This window comes from Pleurodeles waltl, chromosome 6 (genome assembly GCF_031143425.1).
Source record: "Pleurodeles waltl isolate 20211129_DDA chromosome 6, aPleWal1.hap1.20221129, whole genome shotgun sequence".
Lineage (NCBI taxonomy): Eukaryota > Metazoa > Chordata > Amphibia > Caudata > Salamandridae > Pleurodeles > Pleurodeles waltl.
The window spans coordinates 1,682,851,533-1,682,873,867 of record NC_090445.1 but is presented as its reverse complement, the minus strand read 5'-3'; the positions used below and the strand labels follow the sequence as shown (position 1 = coordinate 1,682,873,867).

The following is a 22,335-nucleotide window of genomic DNA, read 5'->3' as shown; positions in this document are numbered from 1 at the left end:
GGCCTAAACCTTCCCTTTTTACACATGTAAGGCACCCCCAAGGTAGGCCCTAGGTAGCCCCATGAGCAGGGTGAAGTGTATGTTAAACGTGGGACATGTACTTATGTGTCTTACATGTCCTGACAGTGAAATACTGCCAAGTTCGGTTTTCACTGTTGCAAGGCCTATCTCTTTCATAGGTTTAACATGGGGGCTACCTTTAAATATTATTAAAGCACAAATTTCCAATGGGAGCAGATAGACATGTGGAGTTTGGGGTCTCTGAACTCACAATTTAAAAATACACCTTCAGTGAAGTTGGTTTTTAGATTTTGTGTTTGAAAATGCCACTTTGAGAAAGTAGGTATTTTCTTGCTAAAACCATTCTGTGACTCTGCTTGTTTGTGGATTCCCTGTCTGGGTCAGTTTGACAGTGGGGCTGTTTGCGCCTCTCTCTAAACAGTGGCACAAAGGTGACTGGGGTGTAGCCTGCATATCCCGATGAGCCATCTGTGCAGGGAGGGAGAGGAGGAGTGGTCACTCACACCTGAAAGGGCTGTGCCTGCCCTCACACAATGCCGTCTCCGACCCCCTGGTGAGTGTCTGGGGCCTGGCCTGGGTAAGGCTGGATCTTACAAACAAGAGAGACTTTTCTTTGAAGTAGGCCTACTTCAAAGGCAGAAAGGGGTTTAAGAAGAGCACCAATACCCCTGAAAATCAGAATACTTCTGGAACCAAGAGGAACTCTGCCAAGATGAAGAGCTGGAAGCTGGAGGAGGAGTACTGCCCCTTTGCCTGTGACTGTGCCAGTGCCTAATTTATGCTTGATGTTTCCGGTGCTGAGCACCGGCACTTATTTTTGAGGGCCGGGGCTTATTCTTCTGCCTCAAGCATTTGCTGCGAGGAAAAGACACATATGGGACAGACGGAGGAAGGGTAAAATGAAAAAGCATCACAAAGGGAGAAAGTAGAAAGCTGTTAGAGTGAGCTGAAGGGGCAGGGAGTGGCTTTGTATGGATTGAAGAGGCCCGAGATGGCTTCAGGATTACGCCGCCTCACTATTCCGTGTTCACACAATTACTTGCAGCAGCCGCATGTTTATGAGGACTTTGGGCACCGGCACCCTTTTATTTACAAATTAAGCACTGGACTGTGCTTTGCTGTGTTGGCCTGCAGTAGCTGCTTCTTCCTGAGAGAGGACAAAGACTGACCTTTGTGTGACTTTCCACTGGTGAAGAATCTCCAAGGGCTTGAATTGAGCATGCCTACTGTTGTGGAAGTCTGAGGGACATCAAAGACTTCTCTCTACCAGCACTTGGGCTTTATGCTGAGAGTCCTACCTGCCAAGTGGTACCTTAAACTGTCTCTGGGCCCTTGAAAGGTGCAGCGGGTGGAAAAGGACAGAAATCCAGGCAAAGCCCACATTTCGGGGAAACTTTAGACGCATCACCTGCCTCGTGGCTGAAAAACAATGCACCACCTGCATCACGGCTGGAAGATCGACGCAACGCAGCTGGAGAAATGACACGCAACTCCCGCAGCGGCTGCTGTTAACAACGCAAGCCCCCACGCAGCATAGTTTCTTGACACTGTGCGACCGGATTTTGATGCAACCTTGCTGGGCGCGGAAAATCAACGCAAAGCCTGCCCGGACCCAAGGTGCCCGTCTGGATTGATGCACCGCTCTCTTGCAGGAGAGAAGAATTGACGCCCACCGACCCGACCGGAGGAGGAATGACGCACGATATCTCTTGCGGGTGAGAAATCGACGCATCACTGGCTTTTTTCGACGCACACCCGCCCGTGAAGCTTTATTTTGACGCTACCCAGGTACTTTTGAGCGCTAACTGCGTTCTCACTGTTTTCCAAAGGATTTAAGACTCTTTTCCTTTTTAAATTCATAACTTAAATTGTGTATGTTGGATTTTTGTCATTTTGGTCTTGTTTTGTTTAGATAAATATTATCTATTTTTCTAAACTTGTGTTGTGTCATTTTGTGGTGTTTTCACTGAGTTACTGTATCTGTTGGTACAAATACTTTACACATTGCTTCCGAAGTTAAGCCTGCCTGCTCGTGCCAAGCTACCAAGGGGATCAGCGGGGGTTAACTGAGGGTGATTCTTCTTTACCCTGACTAAAATGAGGGTCCTTGCTTGGACAGGGGATAACCTGACTACCAACCAAAGACCCCATTTCTAACAATTAGCCAAAACCCCCACGGCAGTGGTTGTGCTACTTAATGAGATTCCTTTGATTCTTGAACCCATTTATTCAAACACTGTACTTGAATAAACTTTACAAGCAATATATTCTATTAGATGCTCCTAGCAAGCGACGGTGCACTGCAAGTGAATAAATTGCAAAAAAAGTGTATCCGAGCTATTTACAAGGACATCAAAATAAATGTGGCTAAAATATTAAAGATCTCTTTTTATAGACACTTATAATGCAGATGTCTAGAGTCTGATGACTTTGGCGAGAATCAAGTCCACATTAAATTCATCTGTCGATGTTTGGACCCCGCATCCGAAATTTATTTCATATGGTCATCATCAGGACAAAACACAATTATAAATATAATAAAATTACAATTACTAATCCTTGATTATATAACAAACAAATCATCTTTTATTTGCAATATTTATTTTGAGATTATATCATTGTTCTTTACGCACCCTTAGAGAATTACTTACAAATTTCAGGAATTTTCATGACAAACTTGTTACACAAAGCTTTTAAAACTACACCAGTACACCATTATGCCACAACACCACTTGACTTAATTATGTAGCACTTGCTGTTAAAAGTTACTGGGAAAGGCACAGTTCACAGTAATTTTCAGCAAAACTAAACGAGCAGCTGTTATTCATGGTGCTCGTTTAAATGCGACCCTTGCACCAAAAATTGATGTGAGGATGCATTCTGCAGTATAATATAGTGTGAAATGACAGATTTGCAAATGTTGCCATAATTTCATGTTATTACATAAAAACAAACTACTTAAACTTCTCACACCACTAAATGACATGTGGATTTTAGTTCTTACTGCACCAAAATGTGCATGGCAGGGAATATATCGTAATTTTTTCCACTTTTAAATTCTGGCATGTTTAACCTGCTAAAATTAAACTAAGGGTGAGGTATTTAGCACACTGGGTAATTACTGGGTGTGGTGAATGGCACCCAGGACATAATTCTGACAAATGCACAAACAGGTTGATGTAGGGGGTAGGAAAACACTGGCCCATTTGTAATTATAGGCCTACACTTTTATGCTATATAATCTGACATAGTTTAGCCATAGTAATAATTGCAGCGAAGCATACATTACAAATTCTACAGTTTTCAATGTATAAAGACTTTAAATTAATAAAGTATTCTGATAGTTTGCTTCTTTCAGCACAAAGCATTATCTTCGCACACCCTAACGCAGTCATGAAGTGCAATCAAGCTGTTTGAAAAAATATACCCATGACACAGATAATAACGCTAACAGCATGCAAACTATGGGCCTCATTTACAAGTAACTGATATATCGGCCCAATGCATCTGATTTCTTGTGCTGCCAATTATTCCCCAGCGATGCCATTGTTGTGCTGTATTTACCATAAAGAGCTCCATGGTGCACGTTTTCACAGATGTGTCAGAAATTTTGACGCATTGATGGCACTAAACTGGCGCATTGCTGGATTAGCGTAAAAAAATGACGCTACTCCAGCAATGCGAGAAAGGCTCCCATAGAGAAACGCCCTGAGTCAGTTTAGCACCTGGTCAGAGCAGGCATTAACATTTTGAGCAGTGAAGTCACAGAATGACGCAGTGAAATGTAAATTTCACTGTGTCTGTTCTGCGTGGATTTTTGCCTGGGAACGTCTACTTTGCATACATTATACCTGTTGCAGGTATAATGTGGCACAAGAGTTTACAAACTGATGCACTGGGCCCAATGCATCAGTTTGTAAATCGGGAGAAGTGTAGAGCACTGCTTAGCGCTACCGTTGTGTCAAATAAAATGATGCAACTGTGGTGCAAAGGACTTGTAAATGATGCCCAAAGTTTCATAATTCTGTTTGTAAAATTACTCCTTCAGGCAACCATCCAGGAAAGTTGTAAAAAGCTTTTATTCTCCTAGAGAAGCTTAAGCATAATGAAAGAGGAAAAAAACATTCATGCTTTGTGTTTATAGTATAACCTATTCCCAGTTGTCCATTTGGAACCAGATTATTGTCAGAGGGACAGAAGCTTCTCATGAACAGATCAGTCCTCACCATTCAGCAATTTCCACCCCTCATGTAACCATAGTGCTCTGTTACCCCAAAAGGTGTCGTGTAAAAGCAAACAATGCCCTGCCACATTGGAGGAATAGAGTTATGCAATCTCCTATCTGACTAAACCCCTGCGTAATTTTCAGGGTGTTGCCATAATTTAGAATAATCTCTGGAATTTTGTGTTGTGAAAATTACGCATGCCCAAGATTCTACCATTTGGACATATCACTTAAACAAGTTGTCGAATCAGGGAAAGAAACTATAATGGGAGCATGGGACAACACCATCGATCTGTAGCAGAAATTTTATTGACCGAAACGCAAACGTGATATCTTTAACACGTGCACCATTGAAATTACTCTAAAAGTAATTTTGCATTAACCTTTATACCCAAGTAGACAGTTCGAGTAAATTTTGAGCACAAAATGCATCTTTTTGTGGTTGACACAGAGGAAATGCGTTAGAAAGTGTGTCTACTACACACCTTTATCAACTTCCTCTTCCTGTCTTAAAGACTCCTTCCTGAGCTTTATCCAGATGTTTATCATTTTGGACTTTGATTTTGATGAGCAAACATCACTGGAATTTTACGTTTTTTGGAAAATCAATTAAGTGCACAATTGTGTTAGCAGGCACCACTATTTTTGTTTGTTTAATGTTTTTTCATTTTGTTTGTTGTTTGTGGCTGATGAATCAGGGTTTTCATTAAGGAATGTGCAGGCAGGCCATGACAGAATAAAGGGTAATGGACAACGTGCTTGAGTTAGTAAAATGTACACATCTTTCTTGCATTTTTTTTAATTTGTCCAAATCTATCTTCATTCTGTGCCGTGTTTTACTTTTTGTTAGCAGAGCGGGAACTCTATCACAATGATGGCAGTGTTCCCTTCCCCTAAGATAGTGGTCTGCCCAACCGATTGAAATGCTGGTGGACCACAGTTTTAATCACGGTAGAGACTGCTTCGACTCTGCCGTGATAAGGCTCCCCCAACAGACTTACGGTTGAGGGCCATCGGAGGCAGACCTCTAATTCCGCTCATCTAAATTAGACATCTGAATTAGAAGTCTGTTTTCACTGTCTGTCACTGCCAGGAAAACTGTAGTGGTAGGGAGCAGTGAACACTGCTAAATGCTCCCCTCACCCGGCGAGAAGACTTCCACGGTGAGGGGAGAATTTCCTTTTTTATTTAAAAAAGAAAATCCCACTTTGAGATTTTCTTTTTGAAAAGAAAACAGTTTGGTGAAAGGCTCTGTCATGTTGATGGAGTCCTGTACAAGTCCTGTACCAATTGCAAAAAGTACTGATATGAACCTCCGTGACAGCGGTTCCTACATGGCTGGGTTACACGTGTACATATGTACTGAACGCAGCAATTGTAATACTAAGTTATGATATTATCTCCAATGAGCCATTGTTCTCTAAGACAACAAAACAAATACAGCAAAAGTTTGTGAGAAATTCCACGAAAAGATACACATTTCCTACACTTACCTTCAGACTATTTTTATCTCCAGACCCTTTCCATCATTAAGCACAAAAATTGCCCGAGTGATAACTTCAGCGGCCGAACAACTGCATAAACTGACATATGTATAGTCCATGAGCCTAATTCACAAAGACATTTTTGGCCATAAATTTTCAATTACGTCCAAAAATGGCTACATTCATGCCAGCCCGGAATTAATAAAAGAACTCCTAGTAAGTTTTAATACTTTTTCTAATGGGGTTTTCTAAGTGCAGAGAAATCCACAGTAGTAAATCCTATGGATGGGGTGAGATATGGGAGAAACAACATTGGATTAACCTTCTGAGTTTCGAAATATGCACAAAACTTTATGTTTGTGGACATTCCCAAACCTTTTTCCATTTTAGAAATGGTCAGAGAATTACTCCAGGGAAGGGCTGAAGAAACTCCAATTTCAGGATGACAATGGGAAAAAGAAACCCCATGATTTGGCAAGGCGGCAAGGAAAGGGATCTCTCTACAAAACAATGTTTTCTCTGTCAAATGAAAGAAAATGTTATTTTTTACATTTGGCTGGGTTTACTACTGTGTAGAGTTATCTAGTATATGTAATTCTGTGTAGAGGGAATAGGCAGCCTAAAAAAAATGTCACCGGACAGGCCCTATCGTAGCTCTGAAAACTCCATGTGGCGTGGTTTTCCAGGCATACTATTACACCCGTTTTTGGAATTGTTATAGAGTATAAAAATACGTTAGGGTTATAGAGCCCCATCCAAGCTTTTATTCTCTACTTTGTGAATCTGGCCCTTGTGTTTTATCCTCTGCATTGCTCTGTATTGCTACTTGGTCTATGTTCTTCCACAGACCCTCTTATCACTACTATTGGACACAAAGGGCCAGATTTACAAGGCCCTAGCGCCTCCTTGTGCATCACAAACATAATTTTTTTATGCTAATGTGGCTCAACCAAGCTAAAATCGCCACATTTACAAAGTGTTGCAGTGCATACATTGCGCCACTTTGCGACTCCTTGCGCCACATTATGCCTGCGCCAGGCACAATGTATTCAAGGGGGGCGTTTTGGTGCTAGGAGGCCCACAAAAATGGCGCAATAAAATCAACAAGATTTCATTGCACCATTTTTTGCGTCATTTTTAATGCCTGCTCTTAAGCAGGCGTTAAAATGACGCTCCCATAGAAACCTATGGGCCTTCTTACACTTTTCTCCACTAGCGTAAAAAATGTTGACGCTAGTGGAGCAAGGTGCCACAATAGCATCAAAATGTTGACTCTATTGGCATAACGTGCACCAGTGCACCATATTGTAAATACAGCGCACCCATGGTGTCGTTAGGTGGCAGTGGCGAGGTGCAAGAAATCTGCTGCATCAGTACCGATGTGCCAGATTCTTGTAAATCTGGGCCATATGGTCCAAATGGTGAAAATGCATCTTCTCTCATTGTAGGGCCATAAGCCCTTCTGTGCCTAGTAAACCCATAGTCCATCCTTTGACCTTGGCATAGAACTGTGATACCAGAAGATACAAATGCAGGAGCTTGAGAAGAGGGACATCGCATTGCAAGCAAGGAGAAAAACATAAAATGCTTCTTAGACAATCACAAATAACACTTGCTTACAATTCTCCTTACTCACTTCTGGCCTCCATCTGATACTGAAGAGTCCTGGTTAATAGTGTTGCTATTGGCACTTCCAATGAAGTTCTGAAAGGACCCGTAGCCATACCACGTGTTGATAACTGTGACTTTCCTTGGCCCTAAACAAAAGTAGGAGAAATCACTTTTAAAATGTCAAATGTAAGGGCATTGTGACTCCAAGCAATGGGTAACCTTTACAAGCATGCATGTAGAAAGGAATGTACTAATTGCATTCTCCATGAGAACTAACTTTTGGAAGGGATCTATACCGTGCTATCAAGTTCAAACTTTAGATTTTTGATTTTCTATCCATCGTGTTGGTACATTACCTCTCCTGAAAAAAGTTCACAGTAGAATACATCTACTATAAACTTATCCTCCAGCGAGTCAGAGAGTAATCTGCCAAAGTGGCTGAATCTACCATTGATGGAGAAATGCTATGGCTGGAACTCCTTCATTTGCAGTCTCTGCAAGCAGAATTTCAACCATCAAATGTGAGAAATGTAACAGTCCCCCACGATGAGGCCACATTTTAAGTGATCCATAGAAATTCTCTGTAACAAACTGGGAGGGGTGTTTGCTTCTCACAATTCAAGGAACACCATAGTGACCTTTCATGAAGGTTCTCCGCCATGTCCCATGATGGTGTTTTCTCTTACATTTTTAATCATGCCATGTTACCCCTTTGCTCACTGCCATATGTATTTCTTGTGCTGCCTTTATCTGTTGAGTATTGCACCTTAGACAAAAACATTCTAAGCAGTCAATGAGTCAATGACTCGGTGTCAGAAGCAGCAGCCCAGGGGCATGGTACCATGACCATGTGATGGTATTTCGAAAGAGACCACTCATTACTTTATCCTATTTTCAGATTTTATGATGGCCCAATAAAATATTAATTGAAACGGAATTTTCTTGCACATAATTTTAGGGATTATGATGCTGCTTTAAGATTTCTGTGAGCACTGGTGAGCCCTTTTTATGTCTGAGTATTGCTTTATAGGGAGTGATCCAAATAAGAAAAAGCATGTATTTCTAATTGCAGTATCGAGGTCAGAGCTGGGGCTTTTAATTGTATTGTTTTGAATATTGTATGGGTGTATTTTGGTTTTATCTGCTTTATGAATAATTTGCTGCTGTATTTTACTCTTGTCCTATTATGGCCTATTTTCATTATGAGGAATACAGATTCTGAATTGAACCATTATCAATTGAAACAAATGGCTCACAAAAGGATGAGCACTGTTAAAGGAGAAATCAGAGAAACTGGGGACTGGATAATTAGGAAAGTACCAGAAGATGAGGAAATGCTGCTGGTTTTGTTTTCATCCACAGCATGACAGAGACTGCCAGACTCATGGCTCTCTATTTGAAAACCTGTATGTCCCTCAAGACATACATCTTTAAGATGCTTATTCAACCTTTTTCACTTCTGCTTCATCCACTTCACCTTCAGCCCCTTAGGCTGTTTTGGAGCTTTTTAAAGGTAAATAAAACAATCAACTCTAGGCAGAGAGAGGAAGTGGGTGGAAGGGGACTGTGTTTCACTAGCTTTTATATTTCAAATAGGGCCTTAACTCCTGAATAGCTTCATGCATCTGACTACTGCTGAATTAAGTTTATTAAAGGATGACATTTATTTTGGAATTGATTACTCATTACTCCTCACCACGTTTGGGATTTTATAAATTAGAAGAGAGACAGAAGGCACCAGGTGGTTGTTATATAAAATAGCTATCTGCAGGGATTAAAATAAGAGTTTCCTAGACAGAAAGAGAAGAAGATCTTGAAAATTGCATTCAAAGATATAGGGCGGCATGGTAAAGTATTAGACATAAAGGACCAGCATAAAAAAAGTCTTAAACCACAACAACAAAAGGTGCTGTTTCTTCATCTCAGAGGCACAATACTTGGAGAGTAGTCTCCTAGTTGTCTGCTTGGTTCACTGGTTTACTGAGATGAAATTCTAGTCTGGATGCTTGAACAGCTGTTCCTTAAAACACTGATTTGTATTGTTACATAAAGAACATATATTTTCTGTTAAAGCATAAAGTCTTTATGTACCACGTTGCTCTGCAAGACGTTTCACTTCATTGAATGGAATTTCAATTTGATCTGCTCTTGGGTTGTGCTTGTGTTCAACTGTGTACACATCATTGCTGGACTCTTCGGCCACGGCTACTTGTCTGACTTCAACTTCTACAAAATAATGTGAGAGTTTTCTTCAATATGCAAAAATATCACAGTTATTGTGACATTTAACTAAAACAAAATGATAACCACTCATGAAAAATGAACTTCTAGAAACTTGCTTCACACTGGGATGAGGACGTGAAGTAATTCCAATACAGCCACCAACCCAGCTAGTTTCAGCAACTGCCAGCTTTGAACCTTGAACACTTTAATGTCTGTGTATTGAAATGTAAGAATTTGTTAAATAGTTTAAAGAGTAGCATTGAGACCTTAGGGGTTTAATAATATTTTCAATAGTTGGTTACCACTTTAAAAAAAAAAAAGGTTTAAGCGAGGTTTAGGCACATCCTTTGATTAATCATGTTAATCATCTGTAAGCCAAATATTTACACAATGATCTGGTAAATTATTGGAGACATGCCAGAAAAGGCCTTGTGTCATTTAATAGTCACACAGCCAGTGAAGGCAACATATACCTTCCATAATGGCTTTTCTTCCTCAAATCAAGATCAAATGGAAACCAGTCACACAAACCCTAACATTCCCAAAATGAGTTGTTTGTTTGAAATAACTGATATTATGAAATAACATTTCGTTTAGTAGGTTTGGAGATGCTAATCATCAAATATATTTAATTAGATGCCTGTATCCTTGGAAAAGTCTTAATTACCAGGTCTATTCAAGAGAAAATCTTTACAAATTAAGTCAAAATGCTTCAGTTTAACTGTAAAACGCACAATGGAACTAAGTATTTAGTGCTCTACAAATTAGGAAACACTGACCATGTTTAATGGTTGCTGTTGCAAATTCTAAACTGAATGTATCCTTTCCATTTCCTAAAATAGCTATGAACATCAGATTATTTAATACTTACCAATGTTTTTATGTTGAATAGCTACCTTGTTCCTCTCCGGTGTTAAAAGCTGATCAAGGTTTGAAACTACCCTGTTAACCGTGTGGACAATTGTCATCGGACCTCTTACGATCTAGGAATGAAGAAAGCAAATGGAAATATTACTAAACAAATTCCTCAAAGAATGAAATGCATTCTGAAAATGTCGTTTTTTTGTAGCAGCCCATAGGAAGTATGAAGGTGTCAAGTAAGTGAAGAGGCTGGTGTTACATTAAAACACGTAGGGGCTTATTATGACTTCGGCGGATGGAAAAGCCTGTCTGCCGAAGTCCCGATGGGTAGGTTGCCGCCAGTGTGGCAGCCTGTCCGCCGGGCCCGTTATTCAGTTTCACCCACTGGCCCAGAGGGAAATGGCCTACAGCATTGTGTCCGGCTCATAAAGGAGTCGGTGGCAATGCTGTAGTGTGCAGGTCGCACCATCACCCTGCACCATGTTCACTGTCTGCAAAGCAGGCCAGGTGCAAGGGCAGTGCAGGGGACTCTCTGGGGCACCCTGCACCCCATCTCTGCCAGCCTTTTCATGGTGGGGTTACCGCCATGAAATTGCTGGCAGAGAAAGGGGTCCTAATCCCCAGGGCAGCACTATTTGCAGCACTTCCATGGCGGATTAGGACCGCCAGCCCATCGTGTAGATGAAATCTGGTGCTGCTGCTGGTCCAACCACGGCGCTACCACCATGGTCATAATATGGCGCTTAGACCACCGAATTGGTGGCCAATAGTGTAGCAAAGAAAATCAGCTGTGTTAACATTGGAATGGTCTACCAAGTCCATATCCCAATTTCCGCATATATTCGAAATACAAAAGTGATGGCATAGTTTGTTGAAACACGTGGGAGAATGTCTAATTTCACCATTTTGCCATATCAGTCTCAGAACTGGGAACAGTTCTGAGACTGATATGCTCCAAAGAGAGCAAAGCATGCTTATGTTGAACATTTCTAAAGGTATTTCCCTTTGGGATTAAGTCTTGTTCAACATTACACATTAGTATTTGACATTAATGTCAGCTTTTGCTCTAAATCAATGAAACTCAAAAGTCATTGGTCCTGTATCAAAATTAGCATGGTCCAACTTCTGTTCAAACTTTTATTTTAAAGAAATATGTGCACATGTTTTTTTGCTGTGAAAACAACCAGAGTAATGCTTCTTTACTATGTGCATTGGAGAGTATGTACTGTAGCAATCTTTTATTGATCATAGTCTTGAAATGGTATGGTATACTTTACAATAAAATATCTGGTTAAAAAAGAGAAATAAGAATTGTACATGCCTAAGTGTTAGAGGCTTCACCATTGTTCTGTAAAAGATTTGGGGCCATATTTATACTTTTTGACGCAAACCACCGCCAGCGCTGGTTTGCGTAATTTTTTTTTACCACCAGCTAACGCCATTCCAACGCACCAGGCAGGCGCCTTATTTATGGATTGACGTTAGCCGACGCTGCGGCCTGGTTAGAGTAAAAATAAATGATTCTAACCGGGCAGTGCAGGCGTAGGGGAGAATGGGGGTTGTGCGTCAAAAAATGGTGCAAGTCAGGTTAGAGTAAAAAATCATATCTCTAACTGGTCTTGCGCCATTTTTTGACGCACAACCTCCACTGAAATTACTCCTGTCTTAGCAAAGACAGGAGTCATGCCCCCCCTGCCCAATGGCCATGCCCAGGGGACTTCTGTCCCCTGGGCATGGCCATTGGGCAGGGGGGCATGTAGGGGGGCCCAAGTTAGGCCCCCCATGCCACTTTAAAAAAATAAAAACAATACTTACCTCTACTTACCTGTACTTACCTGGGATGGGTCCCCCTATCCATGGGTGTCCTCCAGAGGTCGGCGAAGGTGGCAGGGGGTGTCCCTGGGGCAGGGAAGGGCACTTGTGGACTGCTTCCATGGTTAGAGACCATGGAAATGAGCCCACAGGTCCCTTAACGCCTGCCCTCACCCAAGCATTAAAAAACGGCGCAAATCAGGCTGGGAGCCATTTTTTAAGGCCCACCCCCTCCTGTGCTTCAAAATGACGCAGGAGTATAAATAAGGCGCACAGGCCTTAAAGTCATTTTTTGAATTGGAACGCCTACCTTGCATGTCATTAACGGAAGGCAGTTTCACACATCCAGAAAATGACGCACACTGCTGAATTTTGACGTTCGTGGGGTCGGGCGTCAAAGTAAAAATGTTGACGCAAATTCGGAGCAAACAGAGTATAACTATGCCCCTTGGTATCATGGGACATGGTGCGTGGCAAACGATGGCTCAACATGTGGCCTTAAATTTTAGCCAAATGAAAGCAATGAGAGGTTTTCTAGCAAATTTGTTCTTTTTGTATAGCTGTTGTTCTTAGAAAGCATACTTACAGTATTTTACATTTAAGCTGTAATTTAACATTTCAAATTTTGGCCTGGCACGCATGAATTTACTATTCATGCAAACACACACCAGTTGCAAAACGATACATATCAACGGAAACTTTACATTGATGAAAGTACATTTAAAAATGATTCAAGGTGGTCCTTGGACAAAGTGGAGCAGTGTGTGGCCTAGGTTGTGTATGTGACATGTGTAGCCTTGTGCATTGAAAGCATGCACTATTTTACATTTCAAACTATTGTTTACTATGATCCTGTAGGTGTTTGCCTGCATGTTGGATAGCTGATTGTGCATTGGCTGTTGCAATGTAAATATGCAATTTAGCTTATTTTTGCCTTATGTTCAAGGTCCTCTATCATGGGACCACACCATTGTATATATTGCCTAATATTAGAAAATGAAGAACACATAAGGAAGTGGCTTGGAAAATACTCACCGAGACATTTGTTGGACCCAGACCATTTTCTAACAATTATATGTCTTTCTTGAGTGCATCACCATTACGCATTGTGAGACACAAATAGATGTGCGTTCAAAAGATTGCCTGAGAAAAGTCAACATCACAGAAGAGGACTGCTTGTCTGTCTTGAGTGGTGGGTTTTATGCATCACAATAGACGTAAATAACATCAAGGTATAAACCGCGGAGCGCTGCTGCACGCAGGTCAAGGATGAATGGGTTATTGTGCGATGACAAAGCTTAAGGAATCAACAAACCAAACACAAGAAAAAACAGCACCAGGGTAGAGGAAAACGGAGTGAGCATTTCCGAGTATTGTAGGCACCCATTTTTATTAAAATGCTGGCAGCTGCCCGAGGTCAGGGTGCAATTCCAACTAGCTATGCAGTTGCAATGCCACCTAGCTGCGCAATAAGAGCATCTTTTACTTAAACCAATGCAGCTTAGCTTAAGCAGAGAGTAGCTGAGCCGGGCAAATGGGTTTAAACATATTTTGCTAAACATCATGAATTTTTAGAGTAAACTGTGGCTTTCTAATGTTGGTGTACAAAAGGGCAAATAAAGTTTATATTTCAACAACGTTTTATTAAATTCTTCCATAGGTGTGAAGTACTGTAGGTGTCTACATTCCCACGTAAACCTTATGTGTAAGAGTGCAAGGTGTGAGTATGTGAGTGAGTGTTTTAATCAGCCAGCCAGTCAGTCAACCGATGAAGGATATTCAATTTTATTGTACTTTTTTTTGTTATGGGGATATTAAGTGATCTGCCCAGCATCACAGGATGTTGAGCCAGTGGCAAGACTCAAACCTGGTTCCCCAGTTTCAAAGTCACCAGCCCTGATTGTTATGCCACATCATCAACAAATCATGTTGAAAAGATGTTTCTTGAGACCGTCTTAAAAGTGTCAAAAAGTTGGAGCCGCTCTCAGAGAGGCATGTGATATATTCCAACATGTTACTTCTTAGGGCTGGCATCTCTGGAATGCATGGTTGCCCCCAACTCCTTGCTTTTAGACCTCCTCCTTTTGCTGATTTCGTTTTCGTTAGCCTTAGGATTCTGCAAGCTTTACCACTTCTAACCAGTGCACAAATGCTTGTACTCCATCCCCAACACATGGTAACATTGGCTTATCCAGAACTGGCAGATTTAATTTACATATAAGTCCCTAGTAAACTGGTACTCACATGTGCCCAGGTACTGTGAATTAAATGCTATTAGAGGGCCTCTTGCACTGGTTATGCCACTCACTTAATTAGTCCTTCAATCATGTCTGAGTGTGCAGTTGAAACTGCCATTTCGACCTGATAAAATGAACCTTTTGCAAGGCCCAAACTCTCCTTTTCAATAAATATAAGTTACCCAAGAGTAGGCCCTGGACAGCCCATAGGGAAGGGTGCAATGTATTTAAAAATTTAAAATTAGGACTTGTACTGTTAAGTTTTACAGGTCCGGTAGAGTAAAATTTATTGAATTTGTTTTTCACTACTTACTGCAAGGGTTATCTCTCCCATAGGATAATATTGGAGTTGCCTTATTATATTTTTATAAGTGTAATTTCCAAATGGGAGAAATAACTCCTTTAAATGTGGTCTCTTTTAAAATCCTAACTGACGGCGAAGTCAGATTTTAAATTGCAATTTTTAAAATGCCACTTTTTTAGAAAGTTGACATTTTCTTGCCTTAGCCATTTGGTGCCTGAAGCCTGTCTCTGGTCATATGGCTGGGCGTAGTTGGCAGATGGGCTTTGTGTGTTCCTTCTAGACAACAACACACAATGGGAGCTTTGATGTGACTTGATGGGCCATCTCGGGCAGGATGGTAGGGAGGAGCTGGGCACAGCCCCACTTACACTTGAATAGGCTGTGTCCTGTCCACACACAATGGGCTTAACAACCCTGCATTTATCTCCAGCCAGCTTGGAGCCAGGGCAAAGGAGACAGGGAATTCCTTGCACTTCAAAGCCACTGTCCATAAGTTTCTCGCACCTTCCAGAAACAAGGCACTAGGTTATAGATATTGGACCTCAGATGCCACCACTTCAGTATACTTCTGAACCTGTGGATACTCTGCCAGGAAGAAGGACTGCTGTGCAGTTGACAGGACTGCCACTCTACTGGACTGCTACTCTGAAGGAGCCGCTGCCTTGCTGTGCTGACTTTCTGCCTGCTGCCCTCTTGCCTCGGGAAGAAGAACTTGACGTACACCTTCTTCTTGAACCCAGGACCCCAGAGTGACTCAAGGGGCTAGTCTGCTGGCCTCCTGATCTAAGCTACAGCTGCATAACAGGCTTTCCAGAGGTCCTGGACCTGTCTTCAATGAGTTCCCAACCTCTCAGGACCTGGGCACATGGTGTGGATCTCCAACTCTTAAAATCATATTTTTAAGCTCTTTGTAAACAGGCCCATTTGCACCTGAATCAGATGCTCACATGGAAAGCCAACACGAGCCACCACAAGTCTATCTCTTCACACAGCAAGCATCCTCAGCCCAGGTGAACCATCAACACATGGCTCCAGCTTACTCCTTGCACCCCTGCGACCACCGCTAGGAATGCTCTACTTGCTCTCAGTGATCTTTTTCCAAGCGAACACAACTCTTCGTACCGAACATGAGAAGGTAAAAGTTTAGCGGGACTACTCCGGGCTTGTATCCGACTCGCTCAAATTTTTTACTTTGACCTGGTCCACGGCGACCAGATAACCTCAGTTTGCACTTTATGCTTTTAGATGCTATATTGCAGTTTATTCTTTTAAAATTCTTAACTCCGGTTTTACTGATTGGATTTTTGTTGTTTGAGTCACATAAATTCTGCTCTGTGCCAAGCCACCAGGGAGTTGAGCACAGGTTAATTTGGGGTTGCTTGTGCCTCACCCTGTCTAGGACTTTGGTTGCTGCTTGACCAGGCATCACATTCCAATCAACAGGAAAATCCATTTCTAACATTACTGTATTGGCTCTGTCTATTTACCAAGAACTTGAGCCTCTGATCTGTTCTTCCTCTATATCTTATCTCATCACAGTCCAGAAGATTGAATGGGATAAAATGCCTCTCCAAGTCAACCACAGTTGAATGATGTCTTGGAAAATATATTTCTTACACTACTCCTGGCCACTGCTCAAGACGTATTATCCACATGATCTTTACCCCCCAAAAGAATCAGCCTGTCCAGTACTCTAGTCCTGAACACCAAGCTAATACTGTTTAATTGCTTCTCCATGTGCCCATCTGACCGTGACAGGTTAATGAGGTCCATGTTGTGTTATGTTATGTTACTTGACTTAGAAAGCGCATGGCTACCCAAAGGCCTCCCACCGCCAAAGGACGATCCCCTGACTAAGAAGGAAAGACTGCTAGGTCTAGAATAGACAGGTTTTAAGTGCCTTTTGAAAGTTAAATTCGTGACTAGTTAGTCGGAGTCTAAGGGGAAGGGAGTTCCACAGTTTAGCTCCCAGATAGGCCATCGTGGCACCGCCCCATCTGGCTTTTTCGACTCTAGGTAAAGTGGCCAATGCTGCCGACGCTGACCTAAGGTCTCTGGTAGGCTTATAGAAGGGTGCCAGGGTCTTTAACAGAGGAGGGCCTGTGTTATACAATGACCTATGAATACAGTCCATATCGTCCATATGTCTTAAGGTTTGAAAATCCTCTTAAATATTCACTGTGAGGTTCCTTGAACAAGAACAACGGTTCCTCGTTGGCAAATAGTTTCCACTGCTATTTACCACCTGGGCTCAACCTGTAGTAAGAGCTCTGGCATTTTTGCTTCATTTTTGCACTACTTGGGAACTTTGGTATTAACAAATACTTCATGTGTGCTTGTACAGCGCTTTCTGCAATGTGAACCATGCAAGTGAATAAGAATCAAGGCGGCATTCCCTTATTTGCATGGAGCCATGCCACCTACAAATAATGGAAGGCCTTTGTCCCTGTGTCATATGACAGATGGTGGTGAAAGGTCAAGGAGTTAATTTGGAGGTACATGGACTGTGTGGTACGTAGGAAGTGGCACTCAGTGAGGAACACCCTGTCCCTTGAGGGCATCCTAGGAAGGGAAGAACAGGCAGCCCAGAGACACTCCTGGGGTCCTCAGTAGGAGAGAGCATTCATACACTGCATCTCCCTGCCTCCTTTTGAAAATGTGGCTGTCCCCTCTGGCAGTGAAAGATGGACCCTGGTTTCAAACCATGACTTCGATGATCATCTCTAGGTAGCCCATGGCCTTTTTCTAGAGACAATGAGGGTCATTACGAGTGTGGCGTTCTATAAACTGCCACACACGCAGTGGCGGTCTGGTCGGCTACAAATGCGGCAGTCCCACCGCCACATTACAACCCTAGCAGTCAGACCGCCAGCACCCAGTGGGCTGGAGGTGGTGAAGATCCTAATCCGTCATGGCAGAACTGCCCTTGGGACTACGACCTCGTTCTCCGCTAGTCTTCTCATGGCGGTAACAGTGCCATGAAAAGGCTGGCGAAGAACAGGTGCATGGGGCCACAGGGGAGCCTCTGCACTTCCCATGCACTTGGCATGGGCATTGCAGGGGCCCCCCTGCCCAGCACCCTTGCAATGACAGTGAACATTGTGAGGTTGCTGGTGCACCCTGCTGGCTACAGAATTGTCGCTGGCTCGATTACGATCCAGAGATAATGCTGTAGCCTGTTTCCTGCTTGGCTGGCGGGCAGAAACCAAGGTTTCGCCCCCCACCCCAGCCTAGTGAAAAACTCTCAATGGGGCTAGTGGCGGCGAGATAGCCTGTGTGGTGGCAACCTCCCCATCGGAAGTTCGGCAGATGGTGAAAACCGTCCACTGGACTAATTTTGCCCCCCTATGTCAGTACTGTTTGGTAATGCCGAAATAATCTTATAATTACATTCATATATTAAATTTGTCTTCGTGAGAATGGATGTTTAATGTGTAATCTCCAGTCGGGCACAGAATCTTTACATTTATGGGTCCGGAATGAGGATCTCTTCATTCTAGCCATGGCCCAGTGATGGTAAACATGGGGTCATGCCTGCAGCATTACTACAATTAAAGGCTGTCATTGTGTCCATGTTTAGAAACCAGGTGGAGAAACTAGGAAAAAAACTTTACTACAGAAAGTTGTTTCCACATGCCCAGTTTGGCAGCGAAAGTTTGTGGTGGGCATTTGTAGATAAACGTAAAAGATGTTCTAGAACATCTCCTGGAGATGCTGTAATGCTGTAATGCTGCAGAATAGAAACATGGAAAGATTACCAGAATTCTTATCATTTCACCATGTTGGGGTTTGATCACCCCTATGAGGTTTTATACCCACACCCATAACACTGATTCCATGCAGTAACACCCCATTTTGCCATGTCGGAGTCCGATGCAGCAAACATATAGACCGATAAGGTGGCAAATCTGCACCCATAATAACTGATACCAGGCAGTAACACCCCACCAGTACCCTGGAATGGGGAATAACTGCACAAATCAGGTTTTACCAGTCAGAATTTCACACAGTATTCCTTTTTTTGCAAGGGGGATTTTCGCTCCCTTTACCACCTTCAATGAGTAGGTGGTAAATGTGAGTGTGGGGGCTACTGCAGGGCGGGGAAAGGAAAGTGGATTTTGGGGTGGGTGAGACTGTTGTGTGGCAGGGTGGGGCATGTGCGAGGGCTGAGGGTTGGTAAGGATTGGCAAAGCCAATAGGCCTAGCCCATGCAAGTGCTATTGTTTTAGCCAATGTGTTTTAGCCATGTTGTTCACCAGCGTGGCTGCTGTACAGCATGGCTAAAGTTAGTGGCGTAGAGGAGTGTAGCGTGGAATGTCACAGAGTGGAATGGCAAAGAGTGGAGTAGTGTGCTGTGTAATGGAGTGGCATAGTATGGAGTTGTGTGAATGCCGTACACTGGAGTGGCATAGAGTAGAGCAGACTGGTGTACAGTACATTTCTGTAGAGTGTTGCATAGAGTGCAGTGACATGGAGTGCAGTGGCATTGAATTCAGCAACATACAATGCAGCGTCATAGAATGCAGTGGCCTAGATTAGAGTGGTGCACAGGGCAGTGAAGTGTTGCAGAGTAGAGTAGTGCAGATTGGAGTGGTGCATGGTGGAGTGGACGGGTGAAGAGTAGAGTGGTGTAGAGTGCAGTGGTGTAGACTAGAGTGGTGAAGAGTTGAGTGATGCAGAAGGCAGGGGCACAGATTAGAGTTGAGTGGCATAGAGTGAAGTGGCATAGAATGGTGCAGAGTAGAGAAGCATAGAGTGGTGCAGAGTAGCGTACAGTGCCATAGAGTGCAGTGGCAGGGAATGCAGTGTTGCAGTACAGTGTTAGAGTGCAGTGGTGTAGAGTGGAGTAGAGTGGCATAGAGTACAGTGATGCAGAGTAGAGTGCAGTGGCATAAAGTGCAGTAAAAGATTGCTGCCTTGGCGTAGAGTACACTGGTAAAGGTTAGAGTGGCATAGAGTGCAGTGGCATAGAGTGGAATAGAGTTGTGTAGAGTGCAGTGGTGTACAGTAGATTGTTTCAGAGCAGAGTGAAGTGGGGTAAAGTGAGGTAGTGCAGGGTAGAGTGCAGTTGCATAGAGTGGCATAGAGTGTAATGGCATACAGTAAAGTTGTGCAGAGTGCAGTGGCAAAGAGTGCAGTGGTGCACAGTAGATTAGAGTGTTGTACAATGGATTAGAGTAGAGTGCAGGAGCATAGAGATGAGGGTTACAGAATAAGTGCATTGGTGTAACGTGTATTGGCATAGAGTGCAGTGTTGCAGAGTGGCGTGGAGTACAGTAACGTAGAGTGAAGTTATGTAGAGTAGATTGGTGTGACCTAGTCTGGAGTCATGTAGAGTGCAGTGAAGAGTGCAGTGGTGTAGAGCAGAGTGGCAAAGGGTGCATTGGCATAGAGTAGAGTGGTACAGGATAGAATAGCTAGGAATAGCGTGAAGAGGTGTAGAGTGCAGTGGTGTACAGTGGACTGGTGCAGAGTGGAGTGGTGTAAAGTGGAGTATTCATGGTGTGGTAGTACACTGCCATTACAGACCACAGATTTTCAATTGAAAAGACCATTACATCTGCACAGACATACAGCTTTACCAGAAAACTATACAGTGCACAGCCAAAATGTGAGGAAATTGCATCACCTAGTTTAATGATTCATTTTGATGTTTTTATGTATTTGTTTCCAACACACTTCAGAAATAACAAAAATGTGCTTTATTTCTGCGTTCATAATTCTGAAATATTTTGAAATACTTACACAGTTAATTTAAATGTTGCAATATTCTAGAAAAAAAACTATTTCCTACCACTAGGATCCAGCAAGATTGTGACATAAATCCTCTCACTTTGAAGTCAGAGGAAGAAAAGGAAACAAGCGCCCATGAAAGACAGCACCTGACATTTGACCCCAGTCTTTGAATGCACAGCAAATCTGATGAGGTAGGAACAAGATTTAAAGGCCTGTTAACAGAAAACAAGTTTGTAGAAGAATGCAGAAAACACATTTTAGGCAACGGGAGGGACAAACTGAACCAGGAGAGCTTTTGCAAATAATGCCAGGAAATGGAAAGTCAGAAAGTTTGAGTCACAAACCATAAAGCCAATGGTAATCAACAAGCCGAATACATTCCTAGGTCAACCTTTTTAAACTCCCCAAGATGTCTTTAGAAAACCAGACAGCTGCACTGTCTAATAGGCTGCGACCTAAAAAATGGGTATGGGCTGCAATGCAGACTATTTCCAAACGTTTATCCGCCTGGTAAAACCAGGGACCCAGGAAAACCAGTGTGAGGCTAGCAGCCCATTCATGATTGTGCAAAGCAGCATTTCATGCAGGATTTCTGGTCTGCACATCTAATATTCGGGTCCCATAGCAAGAAACAAAGGAATTATGAAATCTGTAAGTGAGATCCAGATATAGAAAAGCTGCAAATGCTACCCGGGTAGGCAATTTCACACTTGAGTACATGAAAGAACCAACCCTCTGCAGAAACACAAAAATGACATTTACATAAATAGGCAGCATTAGCGCCCAATCTAATTCATCCCAGAAGTGCACACACCCATTGACTTGGAAGCAATCTACCCACACAAAGTTAACAATGAATACAACAGAGCACATACGGGCTTGACAAGCAAAGGACTTTATCACCTCACTGCAGAACAACATGTAAACAGCAGAAACAAGTGAATACAAACAAGGCATCATTCTTCCAGAATGAAGCATCTGCAACGTTGTAAGAATGGTTCCATTGTCCTGTGCTGTCGCCTCTCTGGCCTCTCTGCAGAATCCTCCAAGAGAAAGACGAACAGCCCTCTTGAAAACTCAAGAGATGGTCAATCATAGGTGCAGCCATGGCCTCCTGAGAGAGGCCAAGCACGACAAGGAAAGCTGACTGCAGCTGGGACACGTGATTTGCACAAGTGGACATTAACTATATCTCGATTTTGAATAGGAAGTTAAGTGTAATTGTGCATCCCAATTGTAGTAGGGACTATTGAAGCCAAATATCTAAGCAACAGAATATTGTTATAACAATATGGCGGGGCAAAACATTGAAATGTAAGTTTCTATGCATTTTTTATACCTTACTCGACATATACATAACTTGGTGATATATACATATATGTATATATATATATATATATATATATATATATAATATACATATATGTGTATATATATATATATATATATACATATATGTATATATATTTACATATATATATATATATATATATATATATATATACACACAACCACCTATAATCACCAAACCTCACACCACGCACAGCCTTCGGCCATGAGTAGCAGGGGTTGCCCACAGGGCCTGGTCTTTGTCTCAGCGTTGTCCGCAGGTGGCTGAGACCTTTATCACTAGACCACAGGTGACTCTTTACTATGCAGTGCTGCTTTACTCCCTCTCTGTGACAGCACTGCTGGCTCCCACAGGAGGTGGGGTGCTAGCTGAGACTGGAAGGGCCTTCAGGCTTCCCCCACGGTCCCGAACATTGTAACTGGGTTCTCTGGGGGACACCCTGGTCACATGGCTGGGCCCTGGACGATGGG

General features: G+C 42.6%; 1 protein-coding gene across 2 annotated transcripts in view; it reads right to left on the bottom strand.

The window, feature by feature from the left end:
* The window catches only part of ADGRD2 (adhesion G protein-coupled receptor D2), a 386,891-nt gene that overhangs the window by 199,607 nt on the left and 164,949 nt on the right, over positions 1–22,335 (bottom strand). For both annotated transcript variants that reach the window (XM_069241720.1, XM_069241719.1), the window contains exons 9-11: positions 10,436–10,547; positions 9,433–9,567; positions 7,367–7,487 (exon numbers count right to left, since the gene is read on the bottom strand). In XM_069241720.1, coding sequence (XP_069097821.1) covers positions 7,367–7,487; positions 9,433–9,567; positions 10,436–10,547 — 368 coding nt within the window. The remainder of the gene's footprint in view (positions 1–7,366; positions 7,488–9,432; positions 9,568–10,435; positions 10,548–22,335) is intronic.